This window comes from Loxodonta africana, chromosome 7, assembly GCF_030014295.1.
Source record: "Loxodonta africana isolate mLoxAfr1 chromosome 7, mLoxAfr1.hap2, whole genome shotgun sequence".
In the NCBI taxonomy this organism is placed as follows: Eukaryota; Metazoa; Chordata; class Mammalia; order Proboscidea; family Elephantidae; genus Loxodonta; species Loxodonta africana.
In genome coordinates this window covers 32,816,128-32,841,254 of record NC_087348.1, presented here as the reverse complement: position 1 = coordinate 32,841,254, position 25,127 = coordinate 32,816,128, and the positions used below count along the sequence as shown (strand labels likewise).

The 25,127-nt window shown below is 39.2% G+C and overlaps 1 protein-coding gene across 1 annotated transcript; it reads right to left on the bottom strand.

The window, feature by feature from the left end:
• Positions 1-13,610: 13,610 nt before the first annotated feature.
• On the bottom strand, positions 13,611-15,358 carry LOC135231680 (olfactory receptor 5W2-like). Its single transcript, XM_064288110.1, has one exon. The coding sequence runs from the start codon at positions 14,613-14,615 to the stop codon at positions 13,680-13,682; it is 936 nt and encodes a 311-aa protein (XP_064144180.1). The 5' UTR covers positions 14,616-15,358; the 3' UTR covers positions 13,611-13,679.
• Between the last annotated feature and the right edge of the window lie 9,769 nt (positions 15,359-25,127).

Genomic DNA, 25,127 nt, shown 5'->3' with positions numbered 1-25,127 from the left:
ATTTAGTCCATTTACATTCAGCATAATTATAGATAAATAAGTTTTTAGTGCTGTCATTTTGATGCCTTTTCATGTGTGTTGTTGACAATTTCATTTTTCCACATACTTTTTTGTGCTGAGACGTTTTTCTTAGTAAATTGTGAGGTCTTCATTTTCATAGTGTTTGACTTTATGTTAGTTGAGTCGTTACGTCTTTCTTGGCTTTTATCCTGAGTTATGGTGTTGATATTCCTTTTTGTGGTTACCTTATTATTTACCCCTATTTTTCTAAGTAAAGCCTAACTTGTATCGTTCTATACCGCCTTGTATCGCTCTCCATCTGGCAGTTCAATGCCTCCTGTATTTAGTCCCTCTTTTTGATTGTTTTGATCTTTTACCTGTTGACTTCCCTGATTCCCTGTTATGTGTATTATTTTATTTATTTATTTATTAAAATTAGTCTTAATTTGTTTGTTTTTGTGAATTCCCTATTTGAGTCGATATCAGGACGTTCTGTTTTGTGACCTTGTATTGTGCTGGTACCTGATATTATTGGTTTTCTGACCAATCTCCTTTAGCATTTCTTGTAGCTTTGGTTTGGTTTTTGCAAATTCTCTAAACTTGTGTTTATCTGTAAATATCTTAATTTCACCTTCATATTTCAGAGAGAGTTTTGCTGGATATATGATCCTTGCCTGGCAGTTTTTCTCCTTCAGTGCTCTGTATATGTCGTCCCATTCCCTTCTTGCCTGCATGGTTTCTGCTGAGTAGTCTGAACTTATTCTTATTGATTCTCCCTTGTAGGAGACCTTTCTTTTCTCCCTGGCTGCTTCTAAAATTTTGTCTTTATCTTTGGTTTTGGCAAGTTTGATGATAATATGTCTTGGGGTTTTTCTTTTTGGATCAATCTTAAATGGGGTTCGATGAGCATCTTGGACAGATATCCTTTCGTCTTTCATGATGTCAGGGAAGTTTTGTGTCAGGAGTTCTTCAACTATTTTCTCTGTGTTTTCTGTCCCCCCTCCCTGTTCTGGGACTCCAATCACTTGCAAGTTATCCTTGATAGAGTCCCACATGATTCTTAGGGTTTCTTCATTTTTTTTCATTCTTTTATCTGATTTTTTTTCAGCTATGTTAGTGTGGATTTCCTGGTCCTCCAGATGTCCCAGTCTGCATTCTAATTGCTCGAGTCTGCTCCTCTGATTTCCTATTGCGTTGTCTAATTCTGTAATTTTATTGTTAATCTTTTGGATTTCTACATTCTGTCTCTCTATGGATTCTTGCAACTTATTAATTTTTCCACTATGTTCTTGAATAATCTTTTTGAGTTCTTCAACAGTTTTATCAGTGTGTTCCTTGGCTTTTTCTGCAGTTTGCCTTATTTCATTTGTGATCTCTTGAAGCATTCTGTAAATTAGTTCTTTATATCCTGTATCTGATAATTCCAGGATTATATCTTCATTTGGGAAAGATTTTGATTCTTTCGTTTGGGGGGTTGGAGAAGCTGTCATGATCTGCTTCTTTATGTGGTTTGATATGCTGTCTCTGAGCCATCACTGGGAAACTAGTTTTTCCAGAAAATCCGCTAAAAAAAAATGCAGTCAGATCCCTATCAGAGTTCTCCCTCTGGCTCAGGCTATTCGGATGTTAATTGAGCCGCCTGGGGAGGGTGGGGGAGGGATCAGAGAGCTAGGAGAGTAGCACCTCCGAATATAGCCAGAGTTGCTTGTCTTGCTTGGAATGGCTATTATATCTGAGACTTCCGCGGGGTGCGTCGCCTATATGTACTGGCTGTGTGGAGATTGCCCTCGGGGGGTCTGGCCCGCTGGAGTCACGGTCAGATCCTCCGCTGTCAGCCCCACCCCTTAGGTTAAGGCTCCCCTACTGAGATGGTGCACTCCTGACTCCAAAATCAGTCGCTGCCTCCCGGGGACTCCCCGTCCCCCCAGCCACGTCGCACGCCGCCCTCACAAACCGGCTGGTTCCCCCCCCGGGTCAGCTCAGGAGAGTGGAGCAGCTCCCCACGCCTGCGCCGTGACTGCGCGTCCGGGCTGGGACGCCGCTCTCCCCGCTCCAAGACCAGCCACTGCCTCCCAGGGACTTCTCCCACCGGCTGCGCCTCCACACCGCCCGCGAGAACCAGCTGGTACCCCCCGGGGTCAATTCAGGGGACTGTAGTTGCTCTCCACGCTCACGTCACGCCCGCGCCTGCCAAAATACCGGCGGGACGGCTCCTCGGCTGGGACGCTGCTCTCCCTGCTCCAGTCACTGCCTTCCGGAGACTTCTCCCATGGGCTGTGCTGCCGCGCCGCCCGCGCGAACCAGCTGGGCGCCGCCCACACGAACCGGCTGGGCCCCCCCCGGGGTCAGTTGAGGGGGATGTAGCTGTTCCCCGCGCTCACAGCACACCCGCGCCCACCAAAATCCCAGCGGGATGGCTCCCCAGCTGACACGCTGCTCTCCCCGCTCCAAGACCAGTCACTGCCTCCCGGGGACTTCTTCCACCGGCTGTGCCGCCACGCCGCCCACGTGAACTGGCTGGGCCCCCTCCCGGAATGAGTTCAGGGGCTAGGGCTGGGCCCCTTGTCTGTGCCGTCTGCCCCCCTGGGCTGTGCCCCAAATCGGGCTCTGAAGTCACCTGACTGGTACGCTGGCTCCAGGCTCTGAAAACAATCGCTGCCTCCCCGTATTTGTTCGTTCTCCATCTCTAAATCTGTGTTTGTTGTTCAGAGTTCGTAGATTGTTATGTATGTGATCGATTCACTTGTTTTTCCGAGTCCTTGTTGCAAGAGGGATCCGCGGTAGACACCTAGTCCGCCATCTTGGCCCCGCCTCCCACTTGTGAGAATTTTTGTTTTCTTCATGTTGATGTACAATCCATAGTGAAGGCTCTGGTCTTTGATCTTCATCAGCAGTAAGCAAGGTTGTATCATCTGCACAATCCAGGTTGTTAATATACCTTTCTCCAATCCTGATACCCCATTCTTCTTCGTATATTCCATCTTCTTAGAGTATTTGCTCAGCATACAGATTGAATAAACCAAAACCAAACCCATTGCCATCGAGTCAGTTTCAACTCATAGTGACTTTATAGGACAGAGTAGAGCTGCCCAGTAGGGTTTCCAAGAAATGGCTGGTGGATTCGTACTGCTGACCTTTTGGTTAACAGCCAAACACTTAACCACCACACCACCAGGGTTCCACCATTTGAATAGGTATGGTAAAGGATACAACTTTGAGGCCTACCTTTCCTGACTTTAAAGTGCCTAGTATCTCCTGTTCTGTTCAAATGAAGGCCTCTTGATCTATGTATAGGTTCCTCATGAGCACAATTAAGTGTTCTGGAGTTTCCATTCTTCCCAATGATATCATAATTTGTTATGATCCACACAGTCGAAGGGTTTTGCATAGTCAATAAAACTCAGGTAAACATATTTCTGGTATTCGCTGCTTCCAGTCAGGATCCATCTGACATCACCCGAGATACCCCAACTTCTGTGTCCTCTTCTGAATCTAAGCTGAATTTCTGGCACTTCTCTATCTATAGATGTAGTGTTGCAACTGCTTTTGAATGATCGTCAGCAAAATTTTACTTGCCTGTGGTATTAATGATATTGTTTGACAATTTTCACATTTAGATGGCTCAAATTTCTTTGGCATAGGCATAAATAGGGATCTCTTCCAGTCGTTTGGCCAGGCAGCTGTCTTTCATATTTCTTGGGTTAGACAAGTGAGGACTTCCAGGACAGCATCCTTTTGTGGAAACATGTTTTTTGTCAATGTCTTCAGCGTAGCTTGGACTTCTTCCTTCATATCTTCATATCTTCTTCATTCATATCTCCTGAGCATATGCCACCTCGTGAAATGGTTGAATATCAATTCTTTTTGATATAGTGACTCTGTGTATTCCTTCCATCTTCTTTTGATGCTTCCTGCATCATTTAATATTTTCCCCAGAAAATCCTTCAATATTGTAACTTCAGGCTTGAATTTTTTCTTCAGTTCTTTCAGCTTGAGAAATGCTGAACCTGTTCTTCTCTTTTGGTTTTCTATCTCCAGGTCTTTGCACATGTCATTGTAATATTTTGTCTTCTCAAGCTGCCCTTGGAAGTCATTTGTTTAACTCTTTTACTTTATCATTCCTTCCTTTTGTTTTAGCTACTTGATGTTCAAGAAAAAGTTTCAGAGTGTCTTCTGACATTAATTTCTTTCTTTCTTGTCTTTTTGATGACCTCTTACTTTCCTCTTATATGATTTCCTTGATGTCATTCCATGATTCATCTGGTCTTCAGTCATTAGTGTTTAATATGTCAAATCTATTCTTGAGATGGTCTCTAAATTCAAGTAGGATATATTCAAGGTCGCACTTCAGCTCACGTGGACTTATTCTAATTCTCTTCAGTTTCAACTTGGACTTGCATATGAACTATATATATATGTATAATAGTGAAATTATATATAAGAAAAAAATACACCAAATCAACAATTTCTACATGTACAATTTGGTGAAATTAGTTACATTCTTCATGTTGTGTAACCATTTTCGCTATCCTTTTTCAAATCATTCCATCACCATTAACATAAATGCAATGCCTCCTAAGCAAAAATTCCTTCTTTCTCCTTCCTTCTCACCCCTGATAACTACTAATAATCCTTCTTTTCTATATTTTTGCTTATTTCAAATAAATGAGTTCATACAATATTTGTTCTTTTGAGATTGACTTATTCTGCTCAGCATATTTCAAGGTTCGGCCATGCAGTGGCTCATGTGACATGCGTCAGAATTTCCTTTCTTTTTATGATTGACTAGTCTTTCTCTGAGTGTGTATATACTACATTTTGCTTATCCATTAATTTGTTGATGAACGTTTCAGTTGTTTCCTCCTTTTGACTATTGTGAAAAGTGCTGTAATGAATTTTGCTCAGGTGAATGCTGTTTATTTTTTAAAATTCCATTTTGGCAACACATACTGGTGATGGCTGCACAACATAGTAATCGAAATCGGTGTCACTGAATTGTACATATAAATGTTTAATTGGCAGGTTTATGTATAAACCCAGTGCCATCGAGTCGATTCCGACTCATAGTGACCCTATAGGACAGAGTAGAACTGCCCCATAGAGTTTCCAAGGAGGGCCTGGCGGATTCGAACTGCCAACCCTTTGGTTGGCAGCTATAGCACTTAACCACTATGCCACCAGGGTTTCCCTGTTTATGTGTATATATATATAAAAAATGTTTATATGTTTATGTGTGTGTATATATATATATATATATGCATATACCAAAATAAAAATGTTTTAAATCACCCCTGTGAATAAACTTTGTGTATTATTATTCAGGATAGCACCTTTAAAATTGAGACATACTAGAAATGTCATTTTGTACCCACTACACATTTCTACATTTCTTAAACATTTACTGTCATTTGATAGTTTTAGATAATACATAATAACTATGCACACCCACGGTACATTGTATGTTAATGCAGTTCATTTATTTCTTTACCACAAAAGAAATAATTGCAAAATTTGCATATACAGAAAAAAATTAAGAAGTTATAAGCATAAGCCAGTGAATCTACTCAATATTCCAAATAATTTCTTGTTTATTCTGAACCCTCACTGGGAATAGACAGAAACATTTTTCATTTTACCTATGAGGCATGATCATGCCTTAAGCTACATTCATTAAAAAAAAAAAAAAGTATTCCTGATGTTTAGCAAAGTGCTGTTATTTGATACATTTCAGTGACTTTTCATATTTCTTGCTTTTTTTTTATGTGATAATTCTAATACTATAGTACGCAATGTACTACTCTAGGAGATATTGTTTAAAGATCCAACTACCTCACTAATTGCTAACAATCATCCACCAGATAACCTCAAGAAGCTGATGCCTTTATGTTACTCAGGAGCTTTGCTACAATTATCTACTTCTCTGGTGCACATTTGGAAGTGGTGAAGTCATACTTGGTCTTATTCTTCTGATTTCTTTCCAAACTAATTTTCCCCTCAAGTGCTTCCCTGTCTCCTGGGATGCCAAATTCCCTCTGGCTACACTCTAATCGGGAAAGACCCAGACTTTCCCTATCAAAGCATGACTGTCCTTCCAGATCATCTAGACTAACTTCCTTTCCACCCTTTCCATTAAAACTGAGCCTTGGAGGCTATATTCTTATTAAAAATTGGATAAGTTAATTAACCTCCTGAAGGTATTTATATTTAATTGAATGTGGATTCCTTAGATCATGGGGAAGAAAGTCTTAAGGTAGAATTTAAGATACCAGAAGGAAGCAAGTTAGGAAAAAATAAAATAAAATGTATCTATATACCTTCCTTAGTGTCACTGGTGCCACTTACAAAATGCTATGTAGGCAACTGTTTATTTATAAACTCACTTCCTTCAGAAAATAGTTGTCTTGCACTGGGACAGGGGATTTATGAAATCGATTAAGTGTATATAATGATAACAGTGTACATTAAGTCTCTTTGCAAGACAGCAAGTTTTAATTACAAAAAGAATAATTATCTGAAATACCTGATGAAAATTGCACCTTTAATTTTACCAAAACAAAAAAAAATACATTGAACTTTATTTTACACAGCCATTGCTAAGAATCAAAATTCATAATAAAGAAATTCTGAAATTTCTTACAATCAAATGTTGAATAGACTGTTGGTGTATGATATTCACAAAGAGAATACTCAAGGAATAGCTACACAATTATAGGGATTTTCTCAAAATAAAAACACCTTTTAAACTATCATCCAGACCAAGAAACAGAATATTCTCAGAATCCCAGAAGATTTCGACCTGCTCCTTCTTAAGTCATAAACTCATTACTCACAGGGATAACTGCTTTCCTAACTTTTATTATGATATTGTTTTTTAGCCCATACATGAGTGAATACTTAGAGTATGTGCTGTTTTCAACAACATATTTGTAAGATCCTTCCTTGTTGTTGCATGTGGTTGTAGGAAATTCTTTCTCATTGTTGTATGATATTTCATTGTGTAAATATATCATCACGTATTTGTCTATTCTAATGTTGATAGGGAGTTGAGTTGTTTCCCCTTTTGCTGTGAACACTCTTTTGCATGTCTTTCGGTGGAAATATATATTTATTTCTCTTTGGTAGTAAACTAGGTATTGGAATATGATATATACACTCAGATTTAGTAGGTACAGCTGTTTTCCTAAGTAGGAGATGCCTCACCAATGTGTGAAACATCTGGTTGGGCCACACAATCACCAACCCTTAATATTGACTGTCATTTTAATTTTAGACATCATGTAGAGTATGTTATTTTATTCATGACTAAGAATATCCAGTTTTATGAAGTCCATTAAAGTAAAAATGCAGAATAAGGGACCAGTTAAATGTGTCTATCTGAGTGGGACTGTGGATCTTGCAACTCATGCTATTTCACTGTCAGCAATGTTGCTGCCATTTCAGATAAAACTGGCCTAGGGATGCAACAGTCCTTTGAATAAATATCATGCATCTCATCTATTTTATTTACTTTTTTAATGTCTCCTAAATAAATTAGGTTTAAGCAGTGATAGAATCATGTGTATATAGATACAGAATATGCCAGCTGGAAAGCACAATAAAGATTATCTTGTTAACGCCTCTCTTTTCACAGAGAAGGAATTGATTTCCAAAGAAAATAGGATTTGTTAATGGTCACACTTAACTGTAAATTTAGACAGAGACTCAGACACAGTTTTCCTCCTGTTACTTTCCTTGTTCATAATATGCTTCTAGAGTGGATTTAAAGCTACATTAAAATTACTCTGCACTGAGTATGAAAAACACACTGGATTACTGAACATTATGATCTTTTCAGTGTATCAGATTTTGCCAGCTAGGTTATCACCAATATAGCTAGTTGTTGGTATTATCATACCTATATTGCCCTGAGTCAGCACCGACTCAATGGCACCTAACCACAACAACACACTCTAATCTGTGACAACTGTGTTATGCTTATGATCAGGGACACTGGTGTCTGTGCAGAAAGAAGCAACTAAGATTAAGAAAAGGGAGGGGGGGCAATAACAGTAACTCATTATAAACAGACATTGGTAATGTCTTATGTGGACAATAATATTTTACATGGTGGGAGTATAAGAAGTATATAAATAAGAGAGGCAGAGAATGAAGGGAAAGGGTAGATATGAATTAGTGTAGGGTAGATTAAAATATTTAAATGGTAGCTTTCCCTACAGAAGATCAAGATAACAAGGTCTTACAGGTCATCTGCTCAATACCCTAGTTGAATCATGAATTCCCCAAACAATGGGTCTAATGAGGGATTATCCATCCTCTACTTGCACCAATTTAGGCACAGCTATCTCTTAACATATTTTACAAATCAGCTCATTCCATTTAGGTGCTCTTTTATTAGCTCAAAATGCTTTGTTGAATAAACTTAAAATATCTTCTTTAGAATTCATCTTCATAATTACATCTTTTTATAGAGGCCAATATGCATATCAAATTTGACTTTAAATACATTACAATCATCATATGGGAGAACTATGAGTTAGCTAGATGGTATCTGTACCTTCTTATGTAGAAGAAACCCACTTAAACTCTTGTTTGCTTGGAATTCAATACAATTTGAATGCACTCCTGCATGTTGCACTTCAAGACAGCAACTAGTTCATAGCTAACATTTCCAAAAGAACAAGGATTAATTGAGAAGGCATTAGGTCCAAAAGAAGCATCACCCATTGTCTTAGGCTGGGTTCTCTAGAACCGGTTAAGCATATGAGTATATAAGTATATACTGAGAGGGATTATGTCAAGGAAACGGCTCAGGCAGCTGTAGAGGCTGGAACGTCCTAAGCCCTTGGGTCAGGATTTAGGCTTCTCCTGATTCACAAAGCCACAGTGTCTGGTGAACCCAGGATCAGCAGACCAGAGAGCAGAGCTCACTGTAGGTAAGCTGCTAGGTAAAGACCCAGGAACTGGAGGTTGGACACACAGGAACTGGCTGCAAGATCCAAAATGAGCAAAAGCCTCCCAAGGCCTTCCAGAATGTACACACATATTTGATGCAAGGCACATGCCCAACTGAACTCCCTTCAACTGATTGGCTACTCACAGAAGATACCATCATGGAGGTAGTAACATTATATCAAATCTCATCACAGAAGGGAACACAACATCACAACATCATACTACTGTCAAATCACTGAGAATCAAGGCCCAGTCAAGTTGACAAACAACCATAACCATCACACCCATCCTTTTTTTTTTCTTTTTCCTGCCTTCATACTTACCCTACTGTGTCTCAGGATCCCAGAAAAACTTCCACCCAGAAGACCAAAGGAATTACATTGTCTTTCTTGGGTTTTCCTTGCAGTCTGAAATATTTTCGCTCAAGGGCATTTTGCAGTACAAACTAGTCAGTCTTAGATATGGAATGTGATTCAGCTTGTATAATTGTTGTATAACTTTAAGAGTGTCCTTGATTCTTGTAAGGTCCTCCCAGCACATGCCCATGTCCCTGTTTGTGAAACAACCTCATGTTCTGAGGCTTTTGTCATCAGAAAAGTACAGCAGATCCACGTGAAGTTGTCAAATGTCTTGTAAATATATTTTTATGTAATTATTTTCCAAATAATAATTTGCATATCTTTATACTTAAGGTCACCATGATCTGGAGCTGACTTGACAATAGCTAACAACAACAACAAAAACAAAAGTTCCATTGCTTTTAGTATTCACAACCTCTTTATGTAATTGCTTATAAGACACAAAAACTTTATTCAAGACACATAATAGACTCTCCTTTTTTTCCTTATAGGTATGAAATCCCCCACGTGTCTGTCAGTTTCTCGTACTATGGGGGCTTGTGTGTTGCTGTGATGCTGGAAGCTATGCCACTGGCATTCAGATACCAGCAGGGTCACCGATGGAGGACAGGTTTCAGCTGAGCTTCCAGACTAAGACAGAATAGGCAGAAGGACCCAGCAGCCTACTTCTGAAAAGCATTAGCCAGTGAAAACCTTATGAATAGCAGTGGAACATAGTGCTGGAAGATGAGCCCCCCAGGTTGGAAGGTACTCAAAAGACAACCAGGGAAGAGCTGCCTTCTCAAAGTTGAGTCGACCTTAATGACGTGGATGGAGTAAAGCTTTCAGGACCTTCATTTGCTGATGTGGCACAACTCAAAATGAGAAGAAACAGCTGCAAACAACTATTAATAATTGGAACCTGGAATGTACAAAGTATAAATCTAGGAAAATTGGAAATCATCAAAAATGAAATGGATGCATAAACATCGATATCCTAGGCATTAGTGAGCTGAAATGGACTGGTATTGGCCATTTTGAATCAGACAATCATATAGTCTACTATGCTGGAATGACAACTTGAAGAGGAATGGTGTTGCATTCATCGTCAAAAAGAATGTTTCAAGGTCTATCCTGAAGTACAACACTGTCAGTGATAGGATAATATCCATATGTCTACAAGGAAGACCAGTTCATACAACTATTATTCAAATTTATGCATCAACCACTATGGCCAAAGATAAAGAAATAGAAGATTTTTATCAGCTGCTGCCAGGGGCCAACTGTGGAACAGACCATCAATTGCTCATTTTCAAGTTCAAGGTGAAACTGAAGAAAATCAGAGCAAGTCCACGAGAGCCAAAATATGACCTTGAGTATATCCCACCTGAATTTAGAGACCACCTGAAGAATAGATTTGATGCATTGAACACTAGCGACCGAAGACTAGATGAGTTGTGGAATGACATCAAGGACATTATCCATGAAGAAAGCAAGAGGTCACTGAAAAGACAGGAAAGAAAGAAAAGACCAAGATGAATGTCAGAGGAGACTCTGAAACTTGCTCTTGAGTGTTGAGCAGCTAAAGCAAAAGGAAGAATTGATGAAGTAAAAGAACTGAACAGAAGATTTCAAAGGGCCTCTCGAGAAGACAAAGCATTATAACGACATGTGCAAAGAGCTGGAGATGGAAAACCAAAAGGGAAGAACACGCTTGTGGTTTCTGAAGCTGAAAGAACTGAAGAAAAAATTCAAGGCTCGAGTTGCAATAGTGAAGGATTCCATGGGGAAAATATTAAACATCACAGAAAGCATCAAAAGAAGATGGAAGGAATATACAGAGTCATTACGCCAAAAAGATTTAGTCGATATTCAACCATTTCAAGAGGTGGCATATGAACAATAACTGATGGTACTGAAGGAAGAAGTCCAAGCTGCTCTGAAGGCATTGGCGAAAAACAAGGCTCCAGGAATTGATGGAATGTCAATTGAGATGTTTCAACAAACAGATGCAGTACTGGAGGTGCTAACTCGTCTGTGCCAAAAAATATGGAGGACAGCCTCCTGGCCAACTGAAGAGATCCATATTTATGCCTATTCCCAAGAAAGGTGATCCAACTGAATGTGGAAATTATAGAACAATATCATTAAAATCACACGCAAGCAAAATTTTGCTGAAGATCATTCAAAAAAGGCTGCAGCAGTATATTGACAGGGAACTGCCAGAAATTCAGGCTGCATTCAGAAGAGGACGTGGTACCAGGGATATCATTGCTGATGTCAGATGGATCCTGGCTGAAAGCAGAGAATACCAGAAGGATTTTTACCTGTGTTTTATTGACTATGCAAAGGCATTCGACAGTGCGGATCATAACAAATTATGGATAACATTGCAAAGAATGGGAATTCCAGAACACTTAATTGTGCTCATGAGGAACCTTTTCATAGATCAAGAGGCAGTTGTTCAAAGAGAACAAGGGGATACTGATTGGTTTAAAGTCAGGAAAGATGTGCGTCAGGGTTGTATTCTTTCACCATACCTATTTAATCTGTATGCTGAACGAATAAGCAGAGAAGCTGGACTATATGAAGAAGTACTGGGCATCAGGGTTGGAGGAAGACTCATTAACATCCTGAGTTATGCAGATGACACAACCTTGATCGCTGAAAGTGAAGAGGACTTGAAGCACTCACTAATGAAGATCAAAGACCACAGCCTTCAGTATGGATTACGCCTCAACATAAAGAAAACAAAAATCCTCACAACTGGACCAATGAGCAACATCATGATAAATGGAGAAAAGATTGAAGTTGTCAAGGATTTCATTTTACTTGGATCCACAATCAACTGCCATGGAAGCAGCGGTCAAGAAATCAAAAGACGCATTGCATTGGGCAAATCTGCTGTAAAGGACCTCTTCAAAGTGTTGAAGAGCAAAGATGTCACTCTGAAGACTAAGGTGTGCCTGACCCAAGCCATAGTATTTTCAATCACATCATATGCATGTGAAAGCTGGACAATGAATAAGGAAGACCAAAGAAGAATTGACTCTTTTGAATTGTGGTGTTGGCGAAGAATGTCAAATATACCATGGACTCCCCAAAGAATGAACAAATCTGTCTTGGAAGAAATACAGCCAGAATGCTCCTTAGAGGCCAGTATGGCAAAATTGTGTCTTACATACCTTGGTCATATTGTCAGGAGAGATCAGTCCCTGGAGAAGGACATCGTGCTTGGCAGAGTACAGGGTCAGCAGAAAAGAAGAAGAACCTCAATGAGGTGGATTGACATAGTGGCTGCAACAATGAGCTCAAGCATAACAATGATTGTAAGGATGGCGCATGACCGGGCAGTGCTTCGTTCTGTTGTGCATAGGGCCGCTATGAATCGGAACCAACTCAATGGCACCTAACAACAACAACAAAATAAGGATTAAATAAAAATTTTGATGATTTTTTTTGTTTTATTACCTGTTTACTCAGATGCTTTGTTGGTACTTGAGTAAAGGACGTAAAATGCCTAGTCCTTGACCTCAGAGTGTCCAAAACCCCACAGCAGAGATAATGATTTAGAAAACAGAGTCACAGATTCAACAATGTCCTGAGGCACATGGTGGTGTGTGAACCAAGGAAAGGGATATTTAAGGGAAACAATGTTACCTGAAGGAAGTGACTGAGTTGAGAACTGCAGCACAGGGATTTAACTCATCAGGCTAGTCCTTTTGTTCCCTATAAACTAGCCATGTTTACCCTCTTTAATTCTGCAGAAATAGCATGGTCCTTTTCACTTCAAGGCCTCTCCAATTACTGCTTCAACTGCCTTCTCTCCCCATTTTCATCTCTCAGTTAATGCCTACTCATCCTTTAGATACCAGACTAAATGCTTCCATTTCTATGGAGGCCTTCTTGTCTCTGCACACTAGGTTTGATGAACCTGCTTAGTATTTGTAATGCCCAGTCTTTATATTCATGGCATTATTATTAATAAATAATTTGAAAAATTTCAATGATTAGATTATTTAATTAATGTTTGTAACTTCCGTTAGATTCATTATTATAAAAATCTACCATAGAATTCAAGGCATTTAGACGTATAATAGGCACTTACCAATTAATCAATAAATTTCAGACAAAATAAATTAATGCATAAATAAAAGATGACCAAACAAAAAGTTGACAAAGTAAGAAGAATTTGGAAACTTTTCAACACAGAGGGAGTACATATATCAATCCAAGACACGTAGTAACATGGCATATCTGGGGAACAGAGCAGGTATATATATCTGGAATATAGTATAAGTACTTATTGGAATGCACCAAATTAGTTGAAACAAATTCAATTTCCACATATTATAAAGGAACATTGGGAGAAAATAAATACATCATTTTTCAATAAAACCATCTTTTATTTTTAAGTTTCTTAAGAGCCTCTTTCACATCCTTGTTTCGTAGACTGTAAATCAGCGGGTTTAACACGGGGATGACAAGGGTATAAAACAATGAGGTCATTTTGTCTTGATCTAGAGAGTAGACAGAACTTGGTCGGAAATACATGAAAAGTCCTGTTCCCTGGAAAATTGCAACAGCAATTAAGTGAGAGGTGCAAGTGGAGAAAGCTTTGAACTGTCCCTCAGCAGAGCAGATCTTTAAGACTGAGAGAATGATGTAACAGTAAGAGACAAGAACTCCTGAAATGGAACTCAGTTCTATGAAGCCAAAAACAGTGAATAATGCCAGCTCATTGACCTGAATATCAGAACAGGAAAGGAGGAGAAGGGGAGGTAAGTCACAGAAGAAATGATTAATTTCATTTGACCCACAGAAACGTAAGCGGAAAGCTAACGTCATATCTATCAAAGCATCCACCGTGCCCACTAGGTAAACCCCAGCCGTGAGGACGGAGCACACCCTGCTGGACATGTTGACTGTATAGAGCAAGGGGTTGCTAATGGCCTTGTACCTGTCAAAGGCCATCACTGCCAGCAGGAGGCACTCAGAACCTCCAAAGATACAGAAGATGAAGAATTGCAGAGCACAGCCATAGAAGGAAATTGACTTGTCTTTAGTTAAGAGATCCACTAGCATCTTGGGTCCAACTGCTGTGGAATAACAGAGGTCACAGAAGGAGAGGTGGCTGAGGAAAAAGTACATTGGTGTTTGAAGCTGGGAGTCCATTCTAATTAAAATGATCATTCCAAGATTTGTCACAAGAATAATGAGATATGCAGCCAGAAATATAGCAAATATGGTCACTTTGATCTCAGGGTTATTAGAAATTCCCAAGAGTTGGAATTCAGTCAAGGAGGAACAATTTTCTTCATCCATCCTTCTTTGTTCTTTTTCTAAATGACTAAGAAAAAATCAAGAAAATAATACATCAGGGTTTACCTCTGCTGAACATGCACAAAACCTTGTCTGTAAAGCAGAACACTTTCTCTGAATTGTCTTTATCCTCAGTAACAGGTCAAGATAAATGTCACTGTTAAAGAGGCATTTTTATGTTATCGATAAAAACTAAAATGTCTGGAACATGATGTTCAAAAACTGATTATAAATCTATAAGTCTTTCTTGACACTTGTCATTTGCATTTGCCTCTATTGTCTTATCTCAGACAGTAGATTTGAATAAACTTAAACCTCACAACAGATTGAAAATGACATAAAGAAACACAAACATTAGAAAGACCAAGCCAGAAGATACAGGCTTAAACTTCTGACTTGTGTTAAAAGAAATACCCTTTTGAACAAAAAAAGTGATCACATTTATTGTATTCACCCTGAAACATAACTGAGTTTAAAGAATCAGCAACAATGAATGACATTGCATATAAATTAATCATTAAATTTATTATGTTACTGCTTTTGTCTATGATGTCTAGTTTCAACTGATTAAACGTGAATGAAACATGTTTAATTCAACTTTTCTATCATATTTCATTTTTCTTTGATGAGCATTTCTAACCCAGTTGTATGACTGACCTGATCTCAAAGAATAAGTCCATTAGCAAACTAAAGAGAAGTGATACAGAGCGGGAAAAACAGAACTTAACACACACATTTGTATTTCTTTCCATTTTCATATTGAATTTTCCATAACAAATGAAAATGAGGAGTAATAAATACTTCAGAATTATAAAGGGTTCATTTTCGTGTGTCTGTGTGTGTGTATACATGTGTGTGTGAATCTTTCTGTTGCTTTAGAAAAATTGAAAAGCGAATGGTGGTCTAATTTTTTTCTTATTTTTTTCTGTACTTAGGTATTATAGTATGTATTTCATATGAACTTGAACTTATACATATTGATATTTTTAATGTGATACGTCAATTACGGTAGGATCAACACTAGAACAAATTTTAAATTCACATATATATTGATATCACTTGAACAATAATAAAAAGTAATGACTTACTTGTGAATTTTAGTTGAAATATAAATTAATAAAATATCTCCTTTATTCATACAGATGAGGTCGGTCAAATACCCACAGCTTCAACCATAAAACATTTTGGCTTCTCAATTAGATGCAGAGTTTATTTAAGTGAATAAGTAGGCAAAAAATGATTCATTTACAAATACCTCAATATTTGATTACTCTATGTTCCCCCCCCAATTTTTTTTCTGTAGTCTTTTGTCTTGTCAATTCAGAATCCTACCTGAGATGAACATGTCTTTCTCTTCTGATTTTGGGTAGGTGAACACTAGGCAGGTCACATTTTATTTTTACTTAGTGACATTTGGGACTTGAATCGCTAGTCTGCCCTCATTTTCTCTGTTATGCAAAAGTGTGATTAATTAGATTTCTGGTTCTGTATTTTCCCCTGTGAATTCTGCAACAACTTTAGCAAAGCCTGAAATTTTCATTCTAGCTGATCAATGTCCAATAACAAGAATTGAGACTAATGTTATGCTTTATGGCAACCTTGAATCTATGCCTTCCTCCAGTCAAGTCCCACATCTAAGGAAATGCAGATGGACTTCACTACTAAATGACTCTCATCTCCTTTCCATTTTTCATCCTTTGTTTTTTTTTAAATTTCTGAGACAATATTCTTCACTTCCGCATTTAGAAATATAACAATCCTGTAATGGTTACCCTTTATTTTCATTAATTGCTATCTGATGCTTTTCCCCCAACACATTTCACCACCTCTAATCCAATGATTTTCTGACCGTATAACATCCACTACACATAACCCACTGTCAGGGATTGAATTGTGTCCCCCAGAAATATGTATCAACTTGGTCAGGCCGTGGTTTCCAGTATTGTGTGGCTGTCCTCCATTTTGCGATTGTAATTTTATGTTAAAGAGGATTAGGGTGAGACTGTAACACCCTTACTGAGGTCACATAACTGATCCAATGGAAAGGGAGTTTCCCTGAAGTGTGGCCTGCCCCACCTTTTATCTTACAAGAGATAAAAGGAAAGGGACACAAGTGGAGAGTGGGAACCTCATACCACCAAGAAGGAAGCAACGCGAGCAGAGGGTGTCCTTTGGACCCAGGGTTCCTGTGCAGAGTAACTCCTAGTCCAGGGAAAGATTGACAAGAGGGACCTTCCTCCAGAGCCAGCAGAGAGGGAAACCCTTCCCTGGAGCTGAGGCCCTGTTTGGACTTCTAGCCTACTAGACTGTGAGAAAATTAATTTATTTTTGTTAAAGCCATCCACTCATGGTATTTCTGTTATAGCAGCACTAGATAACTAAGGCACCCACTCTGTCTTGAATTACTTTTTTCTGTTCATATTTGTTTCTTTAGACATTCTCACAGTCTCTAGCACAAAGATTTTCAGAAGTAATGGATCATTAAATGTTTGTTCTTAAATATATTCCGTTCATTTGGTGGATAATGAGCAGAGTAGAAATAGACTTTAAGAGCTGTCTCTTATACAGTGAATAGGTACATGGTTACTCTTCTTAAGAAAATACATAAGTTAGGATTATGCTTTCAAGAAAAGATAGATTTATCTATCTACCTATCTGTCTGTCTGTCTGTCTATCATCTATCTATCTATCATCTATCATCAATCTAGTAGTGAAATTATGCATAACAAAACATAAACCAAGTCAACAATTTCTACATGTAAATTCATTGAACTTAATTACATTCTTCAAGTTGTGCAACCATTTCTCACTGTCCTTTTCCAAATCACTCTGCTACCATTAATGTAAACTCAAAGCCCCCCAAAGCAAACATTCCTTCTTTCCCCTTCCCTCTCACCACGAAAAACCAAATGAAAGGTCTTCCAAGGTAAGAGAAGACAACACAATTGGGAACTCATTTTCTTAAAGTGATTATTGATGTTCTAAGTTATTTGTAAATATATTTAGCTTATAATTGTCATAAACACGAACTTTATATCAGCATTGTGGTAGAGGGGAAATCCAGGCTCATTTATTTAAGGATATTTTATTTCAGTGCTGTTAGAGTTTGTTTTATGTATTTTGGAGCCCAGTCATTGGGTGCGTAGATGTTTATTATGGCTAAGTCTTCATGATGGATTGTCCCTTTAATCGTTACATACTGTCCTTCTTTGTCTTTTATGGTGGATTTTGTTTTTAAGTCTATCTTATCTGAGATTAGTATTGCCACTCCTGCTCTTTTTTGGTAGTTATTTGCTTGATTTATTTTTTTTCCATTCTGTCATTTTTAATAAATTTACATCTTTGTTTCTAAGGTGTGTCTCTTGTAGACAGCATATTGATGGATCCTGTTTTTTTTTTTTTTAATCCATTCAGTCACTCTGTGTCTCTTTATGGGTGCATTTAGGCCATTTACATTCAGTGTAATTTTTGATGTGTGACTTTATTGCTGTCACTTTGTAGCACTTTTTTTTTGTGTGTGGTGCTAACATTTTCTTTGTTCTTCTTACTCTCCTGTGCTGAGTTCCTTTTGTTTGTGGATTTGTTTTTTCATTTCCTTTGTTTTTGTAGATTTTGTTTTTATTGAGACTTTATGCTTCTCTTCTTTATTTTGATGAGTAGGTGTGTTAACTTTCTTTGTAGTTACCTTGAAATTTACCCTTATCTTCCTAGGTTTGAACCAGTCTATTATTACTTGGTATCACCTTACCTTCCTCTCTGTTATACCCAATGCCATCGAGTCGGATCCAACTCATAGAGACCCCATAGGATAGAATAGAACTGCCCCATAGAGTTTCCAAGGAGTGTTTGGTGGATTTGAACTACTGACCTTTTGGTTGGCAGCCATAGCACTTAACCACTACGCCACCAGTGTTTCTCCATTAGAAAGTTCTGTGCCTATGCCATTTATTCCCTCTTTTATTGTTCTGTGGTTGTTGTCATTTACAGATTAACCTCTCTGGTTCCCTTTTGCAATTGTTTTGGTTTTGGATAGTCTTTGAGAGTTCATTTCTTAGGTGGCTATCTGGCTGGTACAATCTTGCTTCCTAGATTCAGGCTATGGTTTGATGTTTGTTCTCAGACCGAAGGACTCCCTTTAATAACTCTTAAAAGTTTGGTTTGGTTTTCACATATTCCCTTAATTTTTGTTTATCTGGAGGGGTCCTAATTTTACCACCATGTGTGAAAAAAGTTTTGCAGGATATATTATTCTTGGTTGGCAATTTTTTCTTTCAAGGTTTTGTATATGTCATCCCATTGCCTTCTTGGCCACATGGTTTCTGCCAAACAATCAGAGTTTAGTCTTATTGTTTCCCCTCTGTAGGTGGCTTTTTGTTTTCTCGAGCTGCTTGCAGCATTTTTTTTTTTTTTTTTTGTCTTTGGTTTTAGTGAGAGTGATTATGGTATGCCTTGGTGTTTTGCTTTTGGGGTCTATCCTTTTTGGAGCTCATTGAGCGTTTTTGGATGGTCAGCTTTTCATCATTCATGATATTAGGAAAGTTTTCTGTCAGCAATTCTTCAATGATCCTCTCTGTGTTTTCCGTTTTCTTTCCCTGTTCTGGAATTCCAATCACTTGCAAATTTTTGCATTTGATTGTGTGCTATATAGTTCTCAGAGTTTCCTCACTTTTCTTTGTTCTTTTTTTCTGATTTTTCCTGAAATGGAGCTGTATCCAAGTGTTTGTCTTCAATTTTGCTGATTCTGTCTTCCATCATTTCAAACCTGCTATTCAGCTCTTCTGTGACACCGACCATTTCTGAAATCTTGTTATTTATCTTTTGGATTTGTAATTGTTGTTTTTGAATGATTTCTCGTTGTGAATTTATTTTAGCTTTTTTTTCTGTATTATCTTCCTGAATTGTTCCATTTTTTTGTCTGTACTTTTCATGAATTTGTCTGCCTTGTCCATAAATTTGTCTATTTTTCCCTCATTTTTGTCTCCTTTTTGCTTCAACTCTTGAATTTCTCGAATATTAGAGATTTGAATTCCCTTTCAGGTAGTCCTAGTGCCTTTTCTTCTACTGGAAAAACATCTGGTGTTTTATTTTGGATGCTTACTGGACCCGTCCTGTCCTGTTTTATTTATATGTTTTGATATTGTCTGTTGTCTTTGGGACATTCAGTAGTTGTTTTCTTCATTTATTGATTGTAGATTTGTTTGTTTTGTCCTGCTTTTTTGTTTTACTTGGTTATGTCTGAGCAGGCAGGCTGTGTATTCTTTGTTGTTTGCTCTTCTGTAGTTATGGTACTTTTCACCTCCTTGTACAATGGGCAGGTCCAGCCATTCAGATATGTTACAGCAGGGAAGATGCAGCTGAAGCAGAGGGGCCTGGGATGGGTTGTTTGTGGCATATACTAGGGACAAGAGATCAGGCCAGGAATCAGTGCTGGGCAGGTTCTAGTTGGCCTCGCCTGTGCTGCTTGGGGGTGCGATGCTCAGAGCACAGTGCAGGTATGCAGGAGTGGGGGGGTTGTGATGTGTGGAGCTAATAGGGGGATGGGAAGAGGAGAGAGAGGAGAGAGAAAAAGGAGCCAAAAACAAAGAAGTAAAGAATAATAATAAAAAAAAGAGTGCTAAGGGAGCTTGCCATTGGAGTGGATAGACAAGAAACCAAGAAATGGAGAAAAGCAAAAAGAAAGGAAAAATAACTAGATAAAAATTTGGAAAAAAAAAAAAAAAAAGAACCCAGGAGTATCCAAGTCCCATTGGTGGGGCTGCTAAGACTGGGGAAGTGGCTCCCAGGCTGCACAGTATAGCCTGGCTAGAAAGGGTATAAATGCTGCACAGCACCAGGTATTCAGAAGATAGGAAAAGAAGGTAAGTATAGAGAGATGAGAGTGGAGAAATGGAGAAAGGCAGAAAGGGAAAAAGAGAGAGAAAAGAAAAAAAAGAAAGAAGGGGGGGGAAGAAAGTGCTCCCAGGGATTCCAACTATGCAGTTGCACAGATTAGGAGAGTGGCTCCTAAGCTGTGTAGTGCAGCCCAGCTAGAAGGGGCTCCCAAGCTGTGCAAAGGAAAAGTAAACAACAAAGTGAAACAAGGAAAAAAAGCCCCAGGTATCCCACCAGAGTGGTGTCACAGGATGCGGGAGTCGTTCTCTAGTTGAGCCAGGCTTCACAACCTTTCAAGAAGAAGCAAAGATAGTGCATGGAGCCAGTTGTTCCAGAGAAAGGAGGCAGAGGTGGTAGGAGGCGCAGAAAAAACCAACAGAGATAGAAAGAACCAACACCAGCTCAGGGCCCCGGCCAGTGTGGGCAGGGCGAATCCATGCAGCCTGAGGACAAAGCAGTTGCCTCCCAGCCAATAGACAGCGGCTGGCGGGAAGCAGAGGCGGCTAAGGGTGGCAGTAGAAGGGGGGCTTTGAAAAGGGTACTTTCTCCCGCTGGGAACTTGGTGAAGCTGCTTTCTCATAATCCCTGTCCGCCGATCTCAGATCAGATGGCTGGCTGAGCCATCGCAGTCAACCAGGAAGCTTGGAGGTAGAGCAGTGGGGAGAGGATGGGCGGTGGAAAAGAGGGTATCACTGGTTACCGGGTGCTCTGTCTCCTGCTAGGAGTTTTGCGAAGCTGCTTTCCCATGCTCCTGTCTGCCAATTCCCAACGGAGTCCAAGATGGTGAATCCATGCTTCATTAGCTGATGGGGCCTTCTGTACATATCTCCCCTCGCTCTCTGTCCTCTCTGTCAGTTTCTTATTCCATGCAGTGCTTGGCTGAGTTATCTCTTCATTTGACACTTCAGGTTCCACGAATGACGTTTGTCTCTGTTTTACTTAATTTTTCAGGTCTTTGCTGTGGACGGACTGCGTGGTCCTTCTGCCTATAAAGCCATGTTAGCCGGAAGTCTGTCCATTTAAGGGTATTTTAAAAGCCTTTTTTAGAAGCATTTTTTTTCAGTTGCCTGGTTAAAGTTTTTTTTTTTTAAAGTTGGTTACAGATTGCAGAGTTCTGCCTTATTTATAGAGATATGCTTCTATTATCTTAAATGTATGCAGCATGGTGATCTCTGAGCTTTGTTGCTTGGTAACCCAGAGGCAGCCCCTCCTTTTGCCTGTTAATTGTACAGACTAGCAGGTATGAACAAGGACGCTCAAGCTTTAACAAAGATTTCACCAACTTTAAATTGTTTACAGACAACCAAATGAACTAGTCAAAGTAGGCCTATTTGTAAAAACTATTAACTTGCATGTGGGGGAAAAAAGAAACAGAGAAAATAAGAGTTAAAGTGGCCATTTACATTTTTCCAAACTGTCAGATGGACAGAATAAATGTGCACACAGCACAATCCAAACCTGACTGTTACTTGCAGTTTCCCAGAGCCAACCAAAGGTTTACAAGACCATGAGATTCCTAGGTAAATATCATGTCACAATACTGAATGGCATCTTGGTCAGTATATTCAAATTCAAATGTGAACAAAGAGGAGAAAGGTAGACATATAGATGACGAATCCTACAATAAAATTCAAGAGGGAAGTTCTACACAAAAAAGAATCTGACTTGAGAGGGATTTATCTTCCTGCACTCCCAAATCTGCCAGAGGATGGAGGGCCCCAAAATGGCCCAGCTCAGTACTGTTAGTCAAAAATCCCTGGCCTCTTCGTAGCTACAGAGGTAAATTCTTCTTCAGTCCCTTCATGGTGACCAGTTTATGTCTAAAAGTAATAAATGTGTACTCTGTCAAAGTAAAGCAAACAGATTTATTGTATGTTTGCTAACAGTGCAAACTGGTTAAAATGTCCAATTTTACAGAAAGAGCAAACACTTCCAAAATGGTGACTCTGCGAAGGCCTTTTAAAGGTTAAGAACAAAGGACTTGAGCTATACTATTTTGATGGAACATTGAAAATTAGATTAATACAAAGCAGATTACTGGATTGATGTTAGGTAGAGGAAAGCTATAGGACATTTCTTTCTTAGAAACATCTTGCTCAAATGAAGTTTTTCTTGACAGTAGTTGCCTAAGAGGCCTAGATAAGAGCCATCATCAAGGTCTTCTTCCTGAGTCATTGTTTCAGGAAAGGCCTTGATAGCTCCTGTGAAACAGTTTATTGTTATTATCTCAGATTAACCACAGAAAAATGGAGAAAACTTTCTTTAGTTTGCACTTAGTCACAGGCTTTAAACTATAAATCAGAGGTTTATACATATGTAAAAATACGGCAAGATGAAATAGGGCCCCGAATTCTAAAGCAACCACTTTACCTTAGTCAAGTGTCTCAGTTTACTTGCTCTTACTAGTTTTCAAGACTGATTTTCTGATTCCACCAACAGGAAACGTCTTTCTGGCAGAGAAAAATATAGATGCTGGGCCCATGTTACTCTCTTGGGCTTCTCAGATTACTCAGAATTTCAGATGCCTAACTTCTTAATATTTCTGTCCACCTAGAGTTTCAGTGTGGTTGGAATCTTGCAATGATCACAATCGTCAAAATTTACCTGAAACTGCACATCTCCATGTACTTTTTCCTCAGCCACCTCTCATTTATAGATTTCTGCTATTCCTCCATCATTGCTCACAAGATACTGGTGAATCTAACTGTGAAAGACGGAACCATTTCATTTTGATGGTTCATGGTGCTTCTACCTCCCCAATTTGGCACCTTCATAGTGACTGAATTAATTTTACTCCCTGTGATGGCCTATGACTCCTTTGTGACCATTTGCAACCATCTGGTTTACATAGTTGGATGTTCCAGAGACTGTGCTATGCTGGTGGTCAGATCATGTACAAAAGGAGTAGCATGTTTCTTGGCTCTAACCTGTTCTGCTTTGAAATTATCCTTTTGTGGTTTCAACACAATCAACCAATTCATCTGTGAGTCTTCCTCCCTGACCTCTTTCCTGCCGATAGCTTCTTTTCACCATTGCCACCCTTAGTGAGGTGATGATACTATTCATTCTCACTTATTATGTGTTCATCGTTGTCACTACCCAGAATATGCATTCAGCTGATGAATACCACAAAGTCTTCTTCACCCATGCCTCTCGCTTCACCACCATCATCATTTTCCACATCACCATACCCTTTCTCTACTATGTGCCTAACTACAAAAACTCCAGACACACAGCCAAAGTGGCCTCTATGTTTCACACAGTGGTAATCCCCGTGTTGAATCTTCAGATCTATAGTCTGAAGAATAAGGATGTCAAAGATACAATCAACAAAATAATGAACACAATTTGTATTTTTCATATTGAATGCATGCACAGATGAACATGTATTGCACTTATTACAGAAGACATTTCTCAAAGTTTGAATTAATTATCCATTAAAGTTTCATTTTTAAACACCATTTTATATCTTCAATTAGAGAGAACAATTTACAATAGAAATACTATGAGTTTTAGGTCACAGAAACTATACTTGACTTTGCTCGTATAAGCCAGATGCTATGTGAAGCAAAATAAAATGGAAATACCACATCTGCCATATTGTATACACGAAATAAATGTTGGTTCCCTCATCGTTTCTTCCCTGGTACCTGGAAGATTATAGGTGCTAAATAAACAACCAAATTACTATCGTAAAATGAGTGAAACAAATAACAGTTTAAAAAAAAAATCTTCCTCATCTTCGAGGACCTTAAAATCCAATGGTGTGTGGAGCCAAGATGGTGGAATAGACAGATAGTATCTGCGACCCTTTTTACAACAAAGACCTGAAAAAAACAATTGAAACAAGTATATTTGTGACAAGCTGGGAGCCCTGAGCTTCAAAAGTAAGTTTAGAAAATGAACTGAGGGGCAGGGGAAGGAAGAGACTGTTCAGAAGTGGAGAGGACTAACTAGACCTGAATCACGGGGGGCCCTCAGTTACCATTCCTGGAACAGCGGTGATGGTGGGCTGGTGCTAGCATTCAGCTGCAGTTTCTTTGGGGAGAGCCAGCCAGCTACACAGCCTGCTCACACCTCCAGAACCAGAGAAGAACAGCGCTCTCAGGAAAAGCTAAGTACTTGTGTATATTATACTGTGCCCCCTCCCACCCCAAGCTGGCTTCATCAGCTGAATTCCCTGGGCATGAGATAGACACTATTGAGCATCTAGAGCCATCCTTCCAGCCTGGGGGAAGGAAAAAATTTGCATTTGAGGGGAAAGATAATTTGCTAGCTCCACTAACCGGGGAAGCTCAGGACAGAAGCTGCTCCTGTTCAGGCATAAACTGTCCATAGATGTTGAGCATCTTTCCCTTCTGCATGGACTTGTGTGGGCCTATTTCAGGATGATAGGCCCTTGTTGGCAGACTACAACTGTTTCAGCTATGCTGTGGAGAGGTGGGTGTTTGATGTTTGACATTGCTTTGCCTATTAAACAAAGTCTTCACCTACCCACATCAGGGACCTAAGGACTGGTAGTTCCACTCAGGTCGCCTAGCCACCAGCAACATGGGTCCAAGGATAACTGGTACCTCCCAGTCCATATAACCAAAAACTTTAAGTCCCCATGGTCCGTCTGCAGAACCCACCCACCTGCATGAT

Coding starts and splice junctions, on each gene's coding strand:
- LOC135231680 (XM_064288110.1), bottom strand. CDS start 14,615: ATGGATGAAGAAAATTGTTCCTCCTTGACTGAATTCCAACTCTTGGGA.